General features: G+C 35.5%; 1 protein-coding gene across 1 annotated transcript in view; it reads left to right on the plus strand.

The window, feature by feature from the left end:
• Positions 1 to 19,399, plus strand: part of MYOZ2 (myozenin 2) — a 52,028-nt gene that overhangs the window by 20,568 nt on the left and 12,061 nt on the right. The window contains exons 4-5 of the mRNA XM_023219888.1: positions 3,541 to 3,670; positions 10,394 to 10,577. Coding sequence (XP_023075656.1) covers positions 3,541 to 3,670; positions 10,394 to 10,577 — 314 coding nt within the window. The remainder of the gene's footprint in view (positions 1 to 3,540; positions 3,671 to 10,393; positions 10,578 to 19,399) is intronic.

Here is a 19,399-nt window from a genome sequence, read left to right on the forward strand (position 1 = left end):
AATTAATGTAGGTAGAATTATTTGTAAGTTTAGGTGAAATTCATTTCATGAACACATTCTAGGAACTTAGAAAACGTTATTCTTTGTGCATTATGTATGCATTTAAACTTCCTAAATTTATCTCAAATGCCTTTTTATTTACAATTACAGTTATCAGGAACTTTACACTTTTTAAAGAGGTAGTATAGATTTAAAAGTAAAAACAAAAAGATACTAATCTAGTCAATTATTAAGTCCAACACTCAAGATAGGAGCTGAGTTCAAAATGCAAAATGTTATATTACACACACACACACACACACACACACACACACACACACACACAATGCTTGTCTTAGTCCATTCATGTTGTTATAAATAAATAGTTGAGACCAGGTACTTTATAAAGAAAAGAGGTTTATTTGGCTGATGGTTCTGTGGGCTATACAAGAAGCATGGCATCAGCACTTGCTTCTGGTAAGGGCCCCAGGAAACTTCCACTCATGGCAGAAGGGAAAGAGGAGTTGGCATCACATGGTGAGAGAAGAAGGAAGGGAGAGGAGGGAGGAGGTGCCAAGTTCCTTTTAACAATCAGTTCTCATAGGAACTAATTACTGCAAGGATGGCACCAAGTCATTCATGAGGAATCCACCTCCATGACCAAACACCTCGCACTAGGCCCTAACTCCAACACTGGAAATGAAATTTCAACATGAGATTTAGAGGGGACAAATATCCAAATCACATCAGTGGCCAACTAGACTTCAACCAGATTATAAATAGGGTGGGGACTCCAAATGACATAAATGCAATACCAAAATCCAGGTAACAGGAACAAGTAAAGAAAGAGCATGAGAAGGTAGCATAGGTTTCATTGAAGTATTGAGATAATACAGAATATGGAGACATTTCCAGTAGATTAAGTTAGTCAGAAAGAAGAGGGAAATTCTAAGATGGGTCTTACAGGAAACCTAGGATTTGGTTTAGTAAAGAACAGAAAGGAGGGTATTCTAAGCAGGTGAAACAGCTTGTGGGGCTGAGGAGGGCAGAGGGTGGCAGTGGAGAACTGGCTTCTGGAAGTTTGCAAGAAATGAGAGGAAATGTTTGTGAGGTGAGTACATCTTCATTGCCAGGCAAAAGAGTTTGCATTTTATTCACTAGGCGATTAGGAACAATTTCCAAAGATTGGAGTAATGCCACACCAGCATTTGTATTCGGTCTGACTGGAAGGAAAATGCTGGGTGGAAAATGAACAGAAGGCAGATGATGATATGATAAAGTATGAGCAATGAAGATAACAGGCGCATGAAGACTAACGTGAAAAAGGAAGATGACATTTTAAAAAATGTCACAATGAAAAAGAATCAGCTGGGTTTGGCTATTCATTCACTAAAAATTCAGCTAATGTTCACTGACTGCTTGTGCTATATAAGGCACCATCTTAGGCTTTGTAAAAGACATATGGGCAAACTGAAATTCCCTGTTCTCAAGTAGCTAACAAGCTAGTAAACGAAACAGGACAAAACATATTATTTTAAAGGTGAATTATAGCAAATGATATAGGAGCAGCCAGAAAAAAGACAAAAACACTTTTTATTGGAAGGGGAGGAAGAATAACGGAAGGGGTATTTTTTAAATTAGGACAGATCTGATCATGGTAATAATGGAGAGGGGGTATCTTGCTAGGGGAACTCCTATGATCAAAGATCAAAAGTAGAAAGGTGGAAAAGCATACAAGATAATGGGGAAACCTTGATCTATGATCAAAGGTAGAAAAGCATACAAGACAATGAGGGGATCATAAATGGTTTGGTTTTAAGCTTAGGGTACATCTTTAAAAACCGATGAGACTAGGTAGGCAGGTCTCAGTGCAAGGCCAAAGCATTTAGGCTTATTCAGTACGCAATAAAGTGTGAACGTGATGATGAGTTTGCAATTAGGCATGCGATGTTTAAAGTTTTAAAAATGTTTAAAGTGGTAATATTTTTGCTATAAATTTTAACCTCGGGCAGAGACAGCTCTAAGAGAATTCCTTCCCAAAGTAGATCTTTTAAAATTCTAATAGAGATTAAGTATTTCTGTTTAAAAAGCTGTTAGTTGAAAAGATATATATGTTCCTGGGAAGTCAGTATATCATCAGATTACCAATATTTTATAAGTAATTTCTGTTTAAAAAGCTGTTAGTTGAAAAGATATATATGTTCCTGGGAAGTCAGTATATCATCAGATTACCAATATTTTATAAGTATAATTTAATCATGAAGATTCTATTTTATCATTGGCATTTTCTGCCCTGTCCAAATGCGGGCTTTGATGAAGCAGACGAAAGAAGGTAGGCTCAAATTTGGACTACTGCTTTGAAAGTAGACTTTTTTGGGATGCTGCAGAGATTAACATGAATGCAAAAGCACTTGGGGAGGGACTGTGTGGGTGAAGCATAAAAATGGAGATAAACTTTATTTCCTTCATAATTGTATTAGGTGAGGAGCTTAATTTATGGCCTTTAGTTATGGTAAGTATTTAAGTTTTAAAACAAAATTGTATTCTATCTTGAAATTGCTATAAAGTTAAAAAAGTGTTAAAATGTAAAGGTATATTTCATCACAAAATCTTACAAACAAATATAGAAATTAAAAAATTAAAGATTTTCTGTATGTCACACACAAAAGAGTCAAAATCAGTGTCTAATTGCTATGCTTTTTACTAAATTTTTATTTTTGAAGTTAAAAGATAATTTGACCTAATCCCTTCTTTTAAAATACACATATTTCCTATATGCAATTAAAACAATGATTTATTGTAAGAATATAACTTAGCTATACTTTTGAGGACATTACCTACTACAATGACTATTTGTTTTCTTAAAATGCAAACTGAACATTTTTAAGGTGCTATATTATTGCCATAGAACAAATCCTGTAATAGTAAAACACATTTATCGAAATTTAAAAGACAAATGTCTTTTTTTCAGCATTTTATTTTCTAAAAATCACAAATTTTTCCTTTTGCAAGTCTGTACAACTTAAAATATAAATGATTTTTGGTTTTTTTGGGTGTACATATGATTGCCGTTCAAATTTCAGATTGGATTTTTAAACTTTCTATCCACTAAAGAATCTAATTAAAGCCCAAATATAAATACAATGGAACATAAGAATTATTAGACCAAATGCCTGGCCAATATACTCTACATTATTAGATTAGTAAGGATTCAAAAATTAAATACATTTTTCTCATAGGGATGTTCTGAATAGAAAATGAAATGATTGGTATGAACCACTAGACACAGTGCCTGGCACACAGTAAGGCTCAATTAATTTCAGCTTTTATTATTATTAAGTGGATTGTCATCATACAACAGATCTTAGACTGATATCAGTAAATCTTCTCATTCAAGTGCGCAACCGTCTTACTATGAAATACTTATTGAGGTCCCAGGAAGTAATGAAGCAACATTGCATTTAAATTATAAATACACAAATGAAGTTTTGCATATATAGCTCCTATTATTGTGCTTACATTTTTGAGTTTTCAGCAGAGTTTACTTTTGATTAAATACAGCACAGTATTGCTATGCAGAATGGGAAAGTGGATGGAAGTAACTTGGAAGGTGGTTCGCAGCAAGCCCCCTTGACTCCTCCCAACACCCCAGATCCACGAAGCCCTCCAAATCCAGAAAACATTGCACCAGGTAACCAATCCCCTTGCCAATAAAACAATAAAATTTCTATGTACCTAATGATATGACTCAAGGCATTTAAAGCCTTTGTTAAATAGTATTTAAATAATATATGTTTTCTCATTAAATATGTTTTTTGGGCCCCAGGCACAGTGGCTCACACCTGTAATCCCAGCACTTTGGGAGACTGAGGTGGGTGGATCACCTGAGCCCACAAGTTTGAGACCAGCCTGGACCACATGGTGAAACCTAGTTTCTACAATAAATACAAAATTTAGCTGGGTGTGGTGGTGCACACCTATAGTCCCAGCTGCTTGGGGGCTGGGGTAGGAGGATCATTTGAATCCAGGAGGTAGGGGCTGCAGTGAGTCATGATCACACCACTGCACTCCAGCCTGCTGGGCAACAAAGAAAGTGAGATCCTGACTCAAAAAAAAAAAAAAAAAAAAGTTTTTTGGATAAATACAAGACAAATGCAAAAATTCAGACCTAAAGGAATCACATAAAACATTTATAGTAGCCATATGTTCTTTGTTTTAGATGGTCTGTTAATCACCTGCTATATTGAAAATTATAATAAGTAATTTGTAATTATATTGAAATCCTATTTGTATAGGATTGCATAATTTATAAAGTACTGTGATATATATTTTCTTCTTTAATTTCACAGTAACTCTATGACATACTAATTGCAATCCTCATTTTATAAATTAAGACGTTGAGGTTATGAATGTCTATGAAGCAGCAAAGAATGAATAAGACCTAGTATTTGACAGCACAACAGGGTGACCATAGTCAATAGTAACTTAATTGTACATTTTACAATAACTAAAAGAGTATAACTGGATTGTTTATAACATAAAGAATAAATGCTTAAGATGATGGATACCCCATTTATCCTGATGTGGTTATTGCACATTGCATGCTATTTTCAAAATATCTAATGAACCCCATAAACACATACACCTATTATGTACCCACAAAAGTTAAAAATAAAAATATTTTAAGTTAAAATTACAAGAAAAAAAGAATTAGGGCCAGGCACAGTGGCTCACACCTATAATACCAGCACTTTGGGAGGCTGAGGAGGAGGCTGAGGAGGATCACTTTAGTCCAGGAGCTCGAGACCAGCCTGGTCAACATAACAAGACCCTATCTCTACAAAAAATAAATAAATATAACAAAAAAGAATTAAGCCCAGATCTGGTGCCAAATTTCAAGTGCCTCATGTCAACAGACCTTATGGAGATTGTTTTTGTTATTCTCTGTTCCCTCAAAGGACTTTCAGTGCAGCTCCTAAACAGTATACACTTGTTTATCATTTTAAAAAAGAATCAACTCCTTTTTCAGTCAGTTTATAGTCTTTATAAATAATGTTAGGTATTAAAATAAGACATCTTTCAAAAAATTACATTATCTAATTAGACAACTTTTCGAAGTAACCTATAGTGTCTTTGAAAATTCAAGCATTTCCTCAAGAGTAATGTATAGATTTCAAAAATTTAAAATAGTTATGTCTTGAAACTAAAGATATATGTCTCTTTTTTTTTGGAAAATAAACAGTAAATTTAGCAAAATTACTCCTAGCATTCTTCTCAAGTGTAATACTATTTTTGAAAATATGTAAATATTTTGAGATGTTATACAGGTACAGCACCTGTAAAACATTAAATATTATTTAAAAATAAGGTATTAGAGCATTCTTAATGAGCACGGTGAGAAAAACTATGGATAGACTTAGCAAAATAACATTAGCCGGGCGCGGTGGTTCAAGCCTGTAATCCCAGCACTTTGGGAGGCCGAGACGGGCGGATCACGAGGTCAGGAGATCGAGACCATCCTGTCTAACATGGTGAAACCCCGTCTCTACTAAAAAATACAAAAAACGAGCTGGGCCAGGTGGCGCGCGCCTGTAGTCCCAGCTACTCGGGAGGCTGAGGCAGGAGAATGGCGTAAACCCGGGGGGCGGAGCTTGCAGTGAGCTGAGATCCGGCCACTGCACTCCAGCCCAGGCGACAGAGCCAGACTCCATCTCCAAAAAAAAAAAAAAAACCTTGAAGTAAACCAATTAGGCACAATTAAAATGCATACCATTCTGAAATGGATTATTTTAATAAAGTTCTCTGGTAGCTGTCAACAAAAGTTATCGCAGAAAAAGCAGGTAACAGAGTCTGTATCTACATCATCAACCACATAAGAAAAGAAACAAGGTTTAGAATCAGACAGATCCAGGTTCAACCCTATGGCTCTTCCCGTTTTACTGCTGTACTGGGAAAGGAAATACATCTCTTTGGGCCCTAGTTTTCCTCAATCTGTAAAATAGAGAAAAGAAATCTCACTGCACAGAAAAGAAATCTCACTGTGCAAAGTAAGTGTGATGGTATGAGTGTAGCCCCTAACATGTATTAAGCACTCAGTTAAAGTTAATTCTTTCCCCATCCACCTTTACATCCTTCTTACGCAATAGAATACACAGATACTATCTGAGCTCCAACCACTGTACTACAACCCCTGCTTACTTTTTGCAGTGTTTTTTTTAATTAAATAGGAAAGAGAGAGGACATGTGGAAAAGTGAATGTTGATACAATTTAGTGCTCTCATCACTTGGAACTTTTATTACGTAGTCATTACTGTATACTATGGAATTACAAAATGAATAGAATAATTAATCTCTATCCTCAAGGAATTAATAGACATAGAGAGATGGAGCAAATGTCCAAAGTATATTTATATTTTCACCTTCTGTGTATATAATTCAACATCATATGCGCATTTTACTGACTATCAGGAATAAATATGTGTGTGGTTGTGTATGTATGTTTATATATATCCAGAGAGAGACTTTGTGGGGGGAAAACTGCATACTTTATTAAGTGGTATATTCAACACACTTTTCTGTATCTTAATTTTCTCATGTAATGGAACCTCAAAGATGTACCTCCAACTCAACTGTTATAGCCCTAATTAATATTGTTTAAATTGACATGTAATAATTGTACATATTCTTGGGGTACATAGTGATGTTTGGATACATATCCATCATCTCAAATATTTATTATTTCTTTGTGTTGGAAGTATTCAGTATCCTCCTTTTAGCTATCTGAACTATATAGCCTTATTTATATATAAATTTTTATATAAATAACTATATATTATTCTTACAACACCCTACAGTGTTATAGAAGACTAGAACTTATTCCTCCTGCTATAATTTTGCATTCTTTAACAAATCTCTCTTTGTCTCCACTTCTCTCTACTGTTCCCAGCCTCTAGTATCCTCTGTCCTATCTTTTACCCCTGGGAGATCAACCTTTTTTAGCTTCCACATATGAATGAGGACATGCAATGTTTAACTTAAGAGAAATTTTTAAAGCACTAATTTATGTAGCTATTTAGAGCCAGTATCCAGTTATTAAATATTAGAGAATGTCTATGCAATATAGAGTAAGAAAAGGGGGAGTTTGGGTGTTATTAGGTAGTTTACTATGAAGCAAGAGTACAAATGGATTCTTCCTTCTGAGTAGATAAGTTGAAAAGTACAATAAGCTCAGTAAACAAACTATAATTATTCCAATTTAGCAAATTAATTTGTTAGTGATTAACCAACTATGTATCCAAAAGCCAACTTTTTTCATACATGAATAAAGAATAGTATGAAAATGCCATAATACTGTAAAAATAAAATTTATCTAAATTTCAGTTATATTAAAACATATTTAAAAATCAAATAAATGTAGACATATGGCATTGCTGAATTGTAATATTTCTGTGTGGTTAAACATAAGCACATTCTTTTCTATAAATAACTCAGTGTATCAAAAAAGAAAACAGTTGTTATTTAATGACATCTATAAAAAGAAATTAGAAAACCCTGAATGTTCAAAATTGGGAAAAGATTACATAACTATGGTTACTTAATTTAATAGATTATTGTGAAACCCTTAAAATAATTATGAACATGATATAGTAACATTAAAAAGTATTTTCAACAAATTTTTGGGAAAAACGTAATACTACACTAGATATTCTAGTTATGTGATCATTATGTTTATGCGTGAAGAAAAACTGGAAGAAAATACACAAAACTAAATACTTGTGTTAGGGTGGTGGGATTTTGAGGGATTTTGAGGAATTTTTAAAAATTTTATAAAACTTAAAATTTTCTGGTTTTTAAAGGTCTGACCTCTGTTCAACTCCAGGAAAGGAATAGGAAACGAAATGTGGTAGTTACGGTGATACAGTTACATATAATATACAAAGACAAGACACAGAAGAGAGAACTCTTTTCCTTGGGGAGGCAGAAATGGCTTCATAGAAGGGTGATCTGAAGCCAAGGCTTATAATAGAAATTTGCACATGACAAGAAGTAGGGAGAACATTCCAGGCACAGAAAATAAACAGACCGAGTAGGGGGGCATAAGGGGCACCCCAAGCAACAAGTAACTGGATCCATAATCCTGGAGCAAAGTGTGTGAAAGGAGAAAGCATGTGGTGAGGCTGGATAGGTGGAAGGCCCACATGGGTCATGCTGAGTGGTTGCGATTTTGTCCTGGGAGGCATTAGGGCCCCCTGAGCAGGGGAAGAGCATAGCCAGTTAGGAAGGTCTCCTGGGGCAGCAGTGTGGAGGGTGGCTGGGAGAGGGTTAGAGCTAAAGGATTAGTTTTGAAGCTGTGGTGAACACCCAGGCAAGAGACACCTGGGCCTGACCCAGGGCAGGAGTAACGGAAATGTAAAGAGAATTTTTTAGAGCAATGTTCCTCGTTGTTCTGTTTGTAGACCACCTGCATAAGATTTGTATGAGAGTTTGTTAAACATTGGAGTTTTAGGTCATACCTGAGACTTACTGAAGCCAAACTTCTGGAGGGAGGATCCTATTATCTACATTTTAAATACGTATCCAAGATAATTCAGACACACAATAATATGAGAGCCACTGTTTTAGAAATCCTTAGGAAGTATAGTTGGTTACACTTTGTGATTTCTTGTGGGGATGAGGGAGATTTTTCAGATAATGCTCTGTCTTGGGCATCTGAGAGTAAAGTGATAACATTTGCTAAAATAACCAAAATAGAAAAAGAAGTAGAATATATTAGAAAATGGCTGCATTTAGGTCTAGACAAGTTATAAATGGTGCCACTGGATCATTTATTTTGATAAATATAGTGAATAATTGACTAGAGGGCTTGATGTTTTTTAAAAAAAAGAATTATCAATACATAGGTCACAATCGAAGCTATGAATATAAATGGAATTTTCTAGGTAGAGTGCATTGTGTAAGAAAAGAGCTTTGAGGAACAACAGTATTTAAGTGGTAAGCAGAGAAAAGGAGCCTACCAAAAACATTTCTATTAGATACTGGAGACAATCTGAAGAAAATTAAATAATCACAAATAACTGTTTAGACATGGAATTATCAGGAAGGGGCTTTTTTTGGGGGGGGGGAGACAAACATTGTAGTGTAAAGAGAAGATAGGCATGCTTTGACAGAAGAAAATCAAAATTATTGCAGAGATGGGAAAGAGCATCAGAGAAATCTAAAAGTAGAAGTCATCAAATGGTAAAGGGATTTGACATGGTGGAAGAGAGAATTGCAGGGATATAATTAGGTAATACGGCAGTGTAAACAGAAAGTAGACAATTGTGCCTTAGAAAACTGGAAGAGTGTCACTCTATGCATGTGAAAAAGGTTTAAAGATCTATGCCAAGAATTTCCATGACTTTTAAACAGTATTTACAGAAAATTCCCAGCTGTTATGGGAAGAATAAACTGGGGAGATGAGATCAGAAGCAGAAAAGTTAGGTAAGAAATCTTGTGGAACAAAATAAACAGGGGATGGATACATCAGGAGACAAGAAGAGCTGGATCTGAATAAGGAAGTGGAAACAAGTTACTTCATCTTCTTGAAGCTTAAACATTTTACAGAGCACTCAGCAATTGAAGATAGACAAGACCCAAATATCACCTCTAAAGAATCAGCTCGGGCCGGGCGCGGTGGCTCAAGCCTGTAATCCCAGCACTTTGGGAGGCCGAGACGGGCGGATCACGAGGTCAGGAGATCGAGACCATCCTGGCTAACACCGTGAAACCCCGTCTCTACTAAAAAATACAAAAAACTAGCCGGGCGAGGTGGCGGGCGCCTGTAGTCCCAGCTACTCCGGAGGCTGAGGCAGGAGAATGGCAAAAATCCGGGAGGTGGAGCTTGCAGTGAGCTGAGATCCGGCCACTGCACTCCAGCCCGGGCGACAGAGCAAAACGCCCCCAAAAAAAAAAAAAAAAAAAAAAAAAAAGAATCAGCTCTAGGGGGAGGGAGATTTTGTCTTCATTGTGATTTCCCCTAGCTTAGACTACAATAGGCACTCAATATTAACATTTTTAAATTAATTAATTGTGGTATCTAAAGTCTAGTGTGAATTAATGTAAGGAGCACAATTTTTAGAAAATGAAATGAACGGTTTTACTGGAAAAATATATATACTAAGACAGTCAAGAAAAAACTGTATAATTTGGAAAAATTAAACATTAAGAAAAATGGTTTATTTTTAAAGTTCCATAAGCTTACAGGAGCTCTGAAATGTCTAACACTTGCAGACTGCTGTTTTCTAAAGGATCATAAAAAGGATGCATGCTTCATAAATTTATCCCAGCATGAAAAATCAAACATGGTAAAATGTTGGCTGGAGGTTAGTAACTCTCGGGCACAGTGTTTACTTATTTTTGTTATATTTTTCCAAAGGATATTCTGGACCACTGAAGGAAATTCCTCCTGAAAAATTCAACACCACAGCTGTCCCTAAGTACTATCAATCTCCCTGGGAACAAGCCATTAGCAATGATCCGGAGCTTTTAGAGGCTTTATATCCTAAACTTTTCAAGCCTGAAGGAAAGGCAGAACTGCCTGATTACAGGAGCTTTAACAGGTAATTCAATGATCCTGGGTGACACTGTTGGCGTGTAATACCAAGATTTTTCCATAATGGTACATATAACTGAATTCCTTGGGCAAAAACAATTTTTTCTTTTGAGAAAAGAATCTAAATAGCAATATAGGATATCTTCTAAGCCTAGGCAAAGACTCATTTTTGTAATATTACTACTATTTTCAAACTTGGTCATTTTTAGTATAAAAATGAAGGAAATGATTCAGAAACTATCATGGGTATAACATCAAGATTATCCCCTCATACTTTAAAAATGTTATTTTAATAATAGTTTCAAATCCAAAGATTGATCTGGGTTTATGCATTGTTTGAAATGGCAATACTGTTCAAGAATTTAATACATAATTAACATGCAAGGCTATGAGAATTACTGTGTAACTCCAGAGTCCATCTTATATTTTTGCAGGCTTTAGGACAGATTAAAAATAATTTAGACTTAATGGCTCAAGATTCCAGAAGTAAAACCCAAAACTTATGCTATCAAAAATATCACCAAATGATATCTGTAGTATAGTTTATAGAATGGGCATCTATTTTTCTCTGTTATTCAGTTTTTTATAATTTCCATGGATAGTTTGAATTTTTAATAGTCTCCTAATCCATTATTTGATCACTGACCTTCATTTTAGAGTAAAATATCTAATATCTAGTATGCTGTCTCGCACTCAAAAAAAGTTAGACTCAATTTATAGGCTGCTTAATAACTATTCATTAAAAAATGAATAGATTAATGAGTAAATTTTTTATTTCAAAAAAGAATGCCAAATAAACTGCATTTAAATAGTGATCTTCTTGAGTATTTTTAAATATTGTGATCGGATGTGGTGGCTCATGCCTGCTATCCCAGCACTTTGGGAGGCTGAGGTGGGTGTATCACTTGAACCCAGGACTTCAAGACTATCCTAGGCAACATAGCAAGAACCCTGTCTCTACAAAAAATACAAAAGCTAGCCAAGAGTGGTGGCATGTACCTGTAGTCCCAGCTACTTGGGAGGCTGAGGTGGAAGGATCACTTGAACCCAGGAGGTGGAAGTTGCAGTCAGCAGAAATCATGCAAATTCACTCTAGCCTGGGCGACATAGGGAGACCTTGCCTCAAAACATAATAAATAAATAAAATAAAATAAATATTGTACTATTAAGATTTTAGTTTTTACGCACTACCATTATTAGTAATACATCCCTTGCAAGAAAGAGGTGTACCATAGAATGTAAAGAGGGATTGAGGAGTGGCAGCGAAAAAAATGTGGAGGCCCATTCTGATCAATGTTATAATATTTTTTTCAAAATGAGAGTGTAGAAAATTATAAAAGTAAAACATCAGGGGAAAATGGAAATTAATGGAATAACTCCGATTTGTTTTTGAGATTAAGTGCTTAAAACATGCTGTAAGACTTCTCTGTATCTTGAGGCCTCGGTGCCCTGTACTTGCTGAGCAGCTTGCCTGTAGTTCTACACATACTGGTGTAGTAATATTTGGGTTAGTTATAAAGAGATGCCTATTGAGTGTGAGTGCTACATCAGCGAGCACAATACCATTCAATAGGAAATGTAGCTCCCTGTGTTAATCAAAGCTTTCGTAAATATTACATGTTGTGTGTGTGCGTGTGTGTGAGAGACAGAGAACTTAACCTGCTAATACTTCTCTTTTACTTTAGAACATTTTATTCCTTTGCATATATACATCAACATAGAAATAAAAACTTAGGAATTAAGTTTTTCCAACATGACAGTATATTCTTAGACTTCCTATTATCATTAAATAACATTAACAGATGAAACAAAAACATGATGTGATACATAGACAGCCCAAACAGGTAACTGTAAGATCTTTTCTGACCTTGAAGCATATGTAGGCCATGTGCGGTGGCTCATGCCTATAATCCCAGCACTTTGAGAAGCCAAGGTGAGCTGAGCTCAGGAGTTTGAGACCAGCCTGCACAACATAGTGAGAACTCAAAAAGTGAGGCGAGAGGGTCGTTTGAGCCCAGGAGGTTGAGGCTGCAATGAGCTATAATCACACCACTGTACTCCCACCTGGGCAATGGGAGTGAGACCCTGTCTCAAAAAAAAAAAAAAAGTATATGCATAGGAATACACAAAGTTTAAGACATTGTCTAGTACATGCATTGCTTTAGAAGTCCACTTAAAAAACAACTAAACAGTGTACAGGCATACTTCGTTTTATTGCGCTTCACTTTGTCCTTCTCTGCAGATATTGCATTTTCTCACAAATTGAAGGTTTGTGGCAACCCTGTGTCAAGCAAGTCTATTGATGCCATTTTTCCAACATCATGTGCTCACTTTGGTAATTCTCACAATATTCCAGTTTCATTATTATTATATCTATTATGGTGACCTGTGATCAACAATCAACAATCTTTGATGTCACTATTGTAACTGTTTTGGGGTATCATGAACCATGCCCATGTAAAAAGGCAAACTTAATCAATACATGTAGTGTGTGTTCTGAGTGCTCCAATCACCAGCCGCTCCCCCATTTCTCTCCCTTTCCTGGGCCTCCCTATTCCCTGAGACACAACAATATTGAAATTAAGCCAATTAATAACCCTACAATAGCCTCTAAGTGTTCAAGTGAAAGGAAGAGTCACAAGTCTCTCATTTTAAATCAAAAGCTAGAAATGATTAAACTTAGTGAGGAAGACATGTCAAAAGCAGAGATAAGCTGAAAGCTAGGCCTCTTGTGCCAGTTAGCCAAGGTGTGAATGCAAAGGAAAAATTCAGGAAGAAAATGATGAGTTTACTCCAGTGAACACATGAATGATAAGATAGTAAAACAGCCTTATTGCTGATATCAAGAAAGTTTGAGTAGTCTGGATGGAAGATCAAACCAGGAACGACGTTTCCATAATTTAGCCAAAACGCAATCCAGAGCAAGGCCATAAGTTTCTTCAACTTTATGAAGACTAAGAGAGGCAAGGGAGTTGCAGAAGAAAAGCTGGAAGCTAGTAGTGGTTGGTTCATGAAGGCTGAGGAAAGAAGCCATCTTCTTAACTTTTCTAGTGCAAGGTGAAGCAGTAAGTGCAGATGTAGAAGCTGCAGCAAGTTATCCAGAAGATCTAGCTAAGATCATTGATGAAAGTGGCTACACTAAATAACAGATTTTTAATGTAGATGAAACAACCTTCTATTGGAAGGAGATGCCATCTATGACTTCCATAGCTAGAGAGAAGTCAATGCTTGGCTTCAAAGCTTCAAAGAACAAGCTAACTCTCTTGCTGGAAACTAATGTAGCTGGTGAATTTGAGTTGAGTTGAAGCCAATGCTCATTTACCATTCTAAAAATTCCAGGGCCCTTAAGAATCATGCTAAATCTCTGTCTGTGCTTTATAAATGGAACAACAAAGCCTAAATGACAGCACATCTGTTTGCAGCATGGCTTACTGAACATTTTAAGCCTACTGTGGAGACCTGTTGTTCAGAAAAGAATATTCTTTTCAATTTATTACTGTTTATTGACAATGAACCTGGTCACCCAAGAGCTCTGATGGTAATGTATAAGGAGATTAATTTTTTTTGTTTTTTTTTGAGATGGAGTCTCACTCTGTTGCCCAGGCTGGAGTGCAGTGGCACGATCTTGGCTCACTGGAAGCTCCGCCTCCCAGGTCCATGCCATTTTCCTGCCTCAGGCTCCTGAGTAGCTGGGACTACAGGCGCCCGCCACCACGCTTGGCTAATTTTTTGTATTTTTAGTAAAGACAGGGTTTCACCATGTTAGCCAGGATGGTCTCAATCTCCTGACCTCGTGATCCACCCACCTCAATCTCCCAAAGTGCTGGGATTATAGGCATGAGCCACTGTGCCTGGCCTAATGTTTTTTATGCCTGTTGACACAACATTCATTTGGTAGCCCATGGATCAAGGAGTAATTTTGACTGTCAAGCCTTATTATTTAAGAAACACATTTCGTAAAGCTATAGCTGCCATAGAAAGGAATTCCTCTGATTGATCTGGGCAAAGTAAATTGGAAACCTTCTGAAAAGAACTTACCATTCTAGATGCCATGAAGATTATTTGTGACCATGGAAGGAAGGCAAAATATTAACATTAATGGGAGTTTGGAAAAAGTTCATTCCAACCTTAAAGTCATGGTTGACTTTAAGGGGTTCAAGACTTCAATGGAGGAAGCAAATACAGATCTGGTGGAAATAGTAAGACAACTAAAGTTAGAAGTGGAGTGTAAAGATGTGACCGAATTGCTGCAATGTCATTAAAAACAAACAAACAAACAAACAACAACAACAAAAAAAACAAAAAACACCTGAGCAAATCAGGAGTTGCTTCTTATGAATAAGCCAAGAAATCTACCCCTGCTGGAGATGCTGTGAATATTGTTGACATGACAACAAAATATTGAGAATATTCCCTAAACTTAGTTGATAAGGCAGTAGCAGGATTGGAGAAGATTGACTCCAATTTTGAAATAAGTTCTACTGTGGGTAAAATGCTACCAAACAGTATCATATGCTACAAAGATATTTTTCATGAAAGGAAGAATCGATTGATGCAGCAAACATCATTGTTGTCTTATTTTAATAAATTGCCACAATCAGTCCAACATTCAGCAATCACCACCCTGATCAGTTGGCAGCTATCAACAATAAGGCAAACACTCCACCAGCAAAAAATTTCAACTTACTGAAGGCTCAGATAACCATTAGCATTTATTAGCAGTAAAGTATTTGAAATTAAGGTATGTACTTTCTTTCTTAGACATATTGTTCTTAAGGACACAATGATATTAGATACTTAATGGACTACAATACAGTGTAAACATAACTTTTATATACGCTGGGAAATAAAAAATTTCATGCGACTTCCTCTATTGTGATATTCTCTTGTAGTAGTCTGGAACTAAACCTACAATATCTCCAAAGTATGCCTGTAATTATATCTTTGGCTTAAATGCTTGCTAAATGAATAAGCCCAAAGGAATTACATAGGTAAGATTTTCACATCCAGCTATGGCAGACTACTTTATGTTAGAACAACTTCATAAAATTAACCAGAAAAACTAGTTTTAAAAAGGAGTTTTAAAAATGGTTTAAAAGCTACCAAGGAAGTGAGTACTTGAGGGCCAAGGTTCTGGAGATGAGGGAAATTTCGAGATTTTAACCCAACATGTGGTACCACTTTTCTCCTTGAGGCACTTGTTGATTCATCAGCAACGTTAAAAGGCTAAAAAGCTGAGTAAACCTTTTGGCAGCCCAAGTCTGGGAAGACCAAATAGGAATATAGGGTCTTCCAAGGAGGAGGGCTCTTGGTAAATACTCCATACTTTCAGCTGGGAGTCCTAAAGGGCTATACCATTGGAATAAACGTGAACAAGTAATACATCAGCCTTCATAAAACTAAATGTTGCTCTCAATCAACAAAATCTTAGATTGGATAAAGGCTATCTCCCCTAAATCAAACTGCCTGCTCTGACAAAAATGAATCCCTTCTAGAAAGAAGATGACACCTCTTAAAGACTTAAATCATCCTATAGGTTTTTAAAAAAATATTTTTTGTTGTTGTTGTCATGGTGGTGGTGATACACACATAACATAAAATCAACTATCTTAATCACTTTAAGCATACAGTTCAGTGGTATTCAGTACAATACTTCATAACATCGTGCCACCATCACCATCATCCCTCTCCATAACTCTTCATCTGGTAAAACTGAAACTCAGTACCCATTAAACAATAACTCCCCATTCTCTCTCTGCCACCATCAATTCCTGACAACCACAATTCTACTTTCTGTCTCTATGATTTTTACCACTTTAAGGGCCTTGTATAAATAGAATCCTATGGTATCTGTTTTTTGTGGCTGGCTTATTTCACTTAGTATAATGCCCTTATGTTAAAAAAAATTCGTAAGCTTATATTACTATAAAAGTCAAAATATTGACTACCTCTAGGGGCTAGAGGGTATTGTGATTGGGCAGGGACCATGGAGAGAGCTCTGGAGTAGCTCTTGATATGAATAGTCCTTTCCAAGATTATTCATTGCATAGACATTATATATACTTTCTTAAGTTTTCTGTACTTGTGTTATGTTAAATAATGGAAATGTTTTTAAAAGTCCATAAATGGAATTAATAGCAGATTAGACATAGCTGAAGAGAGAATTGCCAAATTGAAGCAGAAAGTGTTCAAGCTGCAACATGGAGAAAATAGGATTTAAGAAGCAGAAAAACAGCAGAAGACATACTTGGATCAGTAATAAAAATGCCAATATATGTGTGTCGTTGGAACCTCAGAAGGGAATGAGAGAGAGAGGCAATATTGAAAGAATTAATAGCATAGGATTTTTTCAAAGTTGACAAAAGACATCAAGCTTCAAGTTCAAGAAGTACTACACCATCCAAGAAGAGTAAATGCAAAGTAAACCACACAAAAGGCACATGATTGTAAAATAAAGACAATTAAGAAAATCTTAAAGCAAAGGAATAATAGACCCATTATCTTAAAATGAGTAAAAATAAGACAGTTGATTTTCCAACTGAAATGATGGGAGAGAGTGGATTAACACTTTTAAAATAATGAAATAAATAACAGCTGACCTGTAGTTCTATATCCAGTGAAAATATTATTTAAAGGCAAAAGTTAAAACATACTTACATAAACATTTTCAGAGAAAGATGCTGTTTGTTTACCCCTGCCAAACAATAATACAAGAATAATAAATAAAATGGGTAAGTATAGGAAAAGAAAAATAAAGATGTCATTATTCACAAATGACATGATTATGTTCATAGAAAATTTAAGAGAAGCTACCAGTAAATCATTAGGATTAATAAGTGAATTTAGGGAAAGCACAGAATAAAAGGTCATAATTAATAGTTATTTTTATATACCAGCAATAATTAGAAAATAAATAGTATTAATTAACTTTTACCTTATGATTTGTGCACTTTTTGTACTTACACTTCAATAAAATTTTTATTTCAAAAAAATCACATAGGCAAAATAATCTCAATAGGTATCTGGGTCTTTATAAACTAAATGTGACAAAAGCCATTCTTTGAATTAGTCCAGAACAAAATCTAGTCATTTAAAATAGAGGCTAAAATGATTTTCAGGTATAAAATAATTTTCAAGTTATTATTTTCAATTTATTATTTTCCCTGTTGTAGGTTAACATGATTTTATTTTATCAAACCACTCAAAATTATAAGAAAGCCATTTGGCCAAAGATTTAATTGGTCATACAACTATTATACATATATATTGTTAATAACATTTTATTTTCTCATTATTAAACTGATTATTAAATAATTTAACATAATATTACATGAAGACTTTGTTCTGATATATCTATTTTTCATATTTTTTAAACACACACACACACACATACACACAAAATAAAAAAAAAAAAACAGAAGAAAGAGACAAAGAGAAAGAAGCAAGCAATTTCCAGTTATTTCCAAAGTCCTTGCAAAGAGTAAAATAACAGTTTGGTAGATTACATTATGATACATATTTATTAGATATTGCTGATAAAGCCTAGAGAGGTAAGATACAGTCAAATGACATTCAGCAATGATAATGATTGGATGAAAACTGGCTCCTAAGTCTAATCACATTTTCAAAATGACCTAGAGTTTAATTCAACTTTGAATTTTTGTAGTGCCTCTGAGTGTATTCAAATTTTATGTTACATTCAAATATTATATTAAACCCATGAGAAAAAGTAAACCAGGAGCAAGGAGGCTTGTAACCCCTCAAAGGGTTCTCTTTTCCCCCTGCCTAGACAGAGCTGATTTATCAAGACAGGAGAATTGCAATAGAGTTTAATTCACACAGAGCTGGCTGCATGATGGGAGACCAGAGTTTTATTGTTACTGAAACCAGTCTCCCTGGGGATCAGGCTTTTTAAGGAAACTTTGGTGGGTAGTGGGGATATTGAGTCACGATTGCTGATTGGTCAGGTGGGAGATGAAATCATAGTGAGCCGAAGCTGTCCTCTCAGGCTGAATCAGTTCCTGGGGGCCACAAGACCAGATGAGCCAGTTTATTGATCTGAGTGGTGCCAGCTGATCCATCGACATCGAGTACAGGGTTTACAAAATATCTCAAGCACTGTTCTAGGGTTTTACCATAGTGATGTTATCCCCAAGGAGCAATTTGCGGAGGGTCAGTATCTTGCAGTCTTCAGCTGCAAGACTCCTAAGCCATAACTTCTGATCTTGTGGCTGATTTGTTAGTTCTGCAAGAGCAATCTAGTCCCCAGGTAGGAAGGGGATTTGTTTTGGGAAAGGGCTGTTACTGTCACTGTTTCACAGTTAAACCATAAGTTTCTCCCAAAGTTAGTTTGGCCTGTTCCCAGGAATGGACGAGGAACAGCTTGGAGGTTAGAAGCAAGATGGAGTCAGGTAAGATCTCTTTCACTGTTATAATTTTGCGAAGGCAGTTGCTGATTCCCAGTTCTGCTTCAAAAAGCTGTATGACTTCGGGTATGTCACTTAACCTCTTATCTTAATTTCTTCATCTGCAAAATAAATTATATAATGATATGATTAAGTACCTTTAAATATAGTACATTCATTAGCTATTTAGTAGAATCATTTATTTTAACTTTTATACAATCATTTTACCTACTTTACCTTATAGAATAATTAGCAATTATTATAGATGTATTATATATCCAGCACTATTAATTTTCACAAATGTAATCCATCACTGACCCATCAAAATAAACAAGAAAGTATCTATTAACTGTGAATCTGAATGAAACAGGCTTATTTTTCACTACATAGATGACAAAATAGAAAAATCATTTTAAGTCAGACC

The sequence above is a fragment of the Piliocolobus tephrosceles genome, chromosome 3 (genome assembly GCF_002776525.5).
Source record: "Piliocolobus tephrosceles isolate RC106 chromosome 3, ASM277652v3, whole genome shotgun sequence".
NCBI classification, from domain to species: domain Eukaryota; kingdom Metazoa; phylum Chordata; class Mammalia; order Primates; family Cercopithecidae; genus Piliocolobus; species Piliocolobus tephrosceles.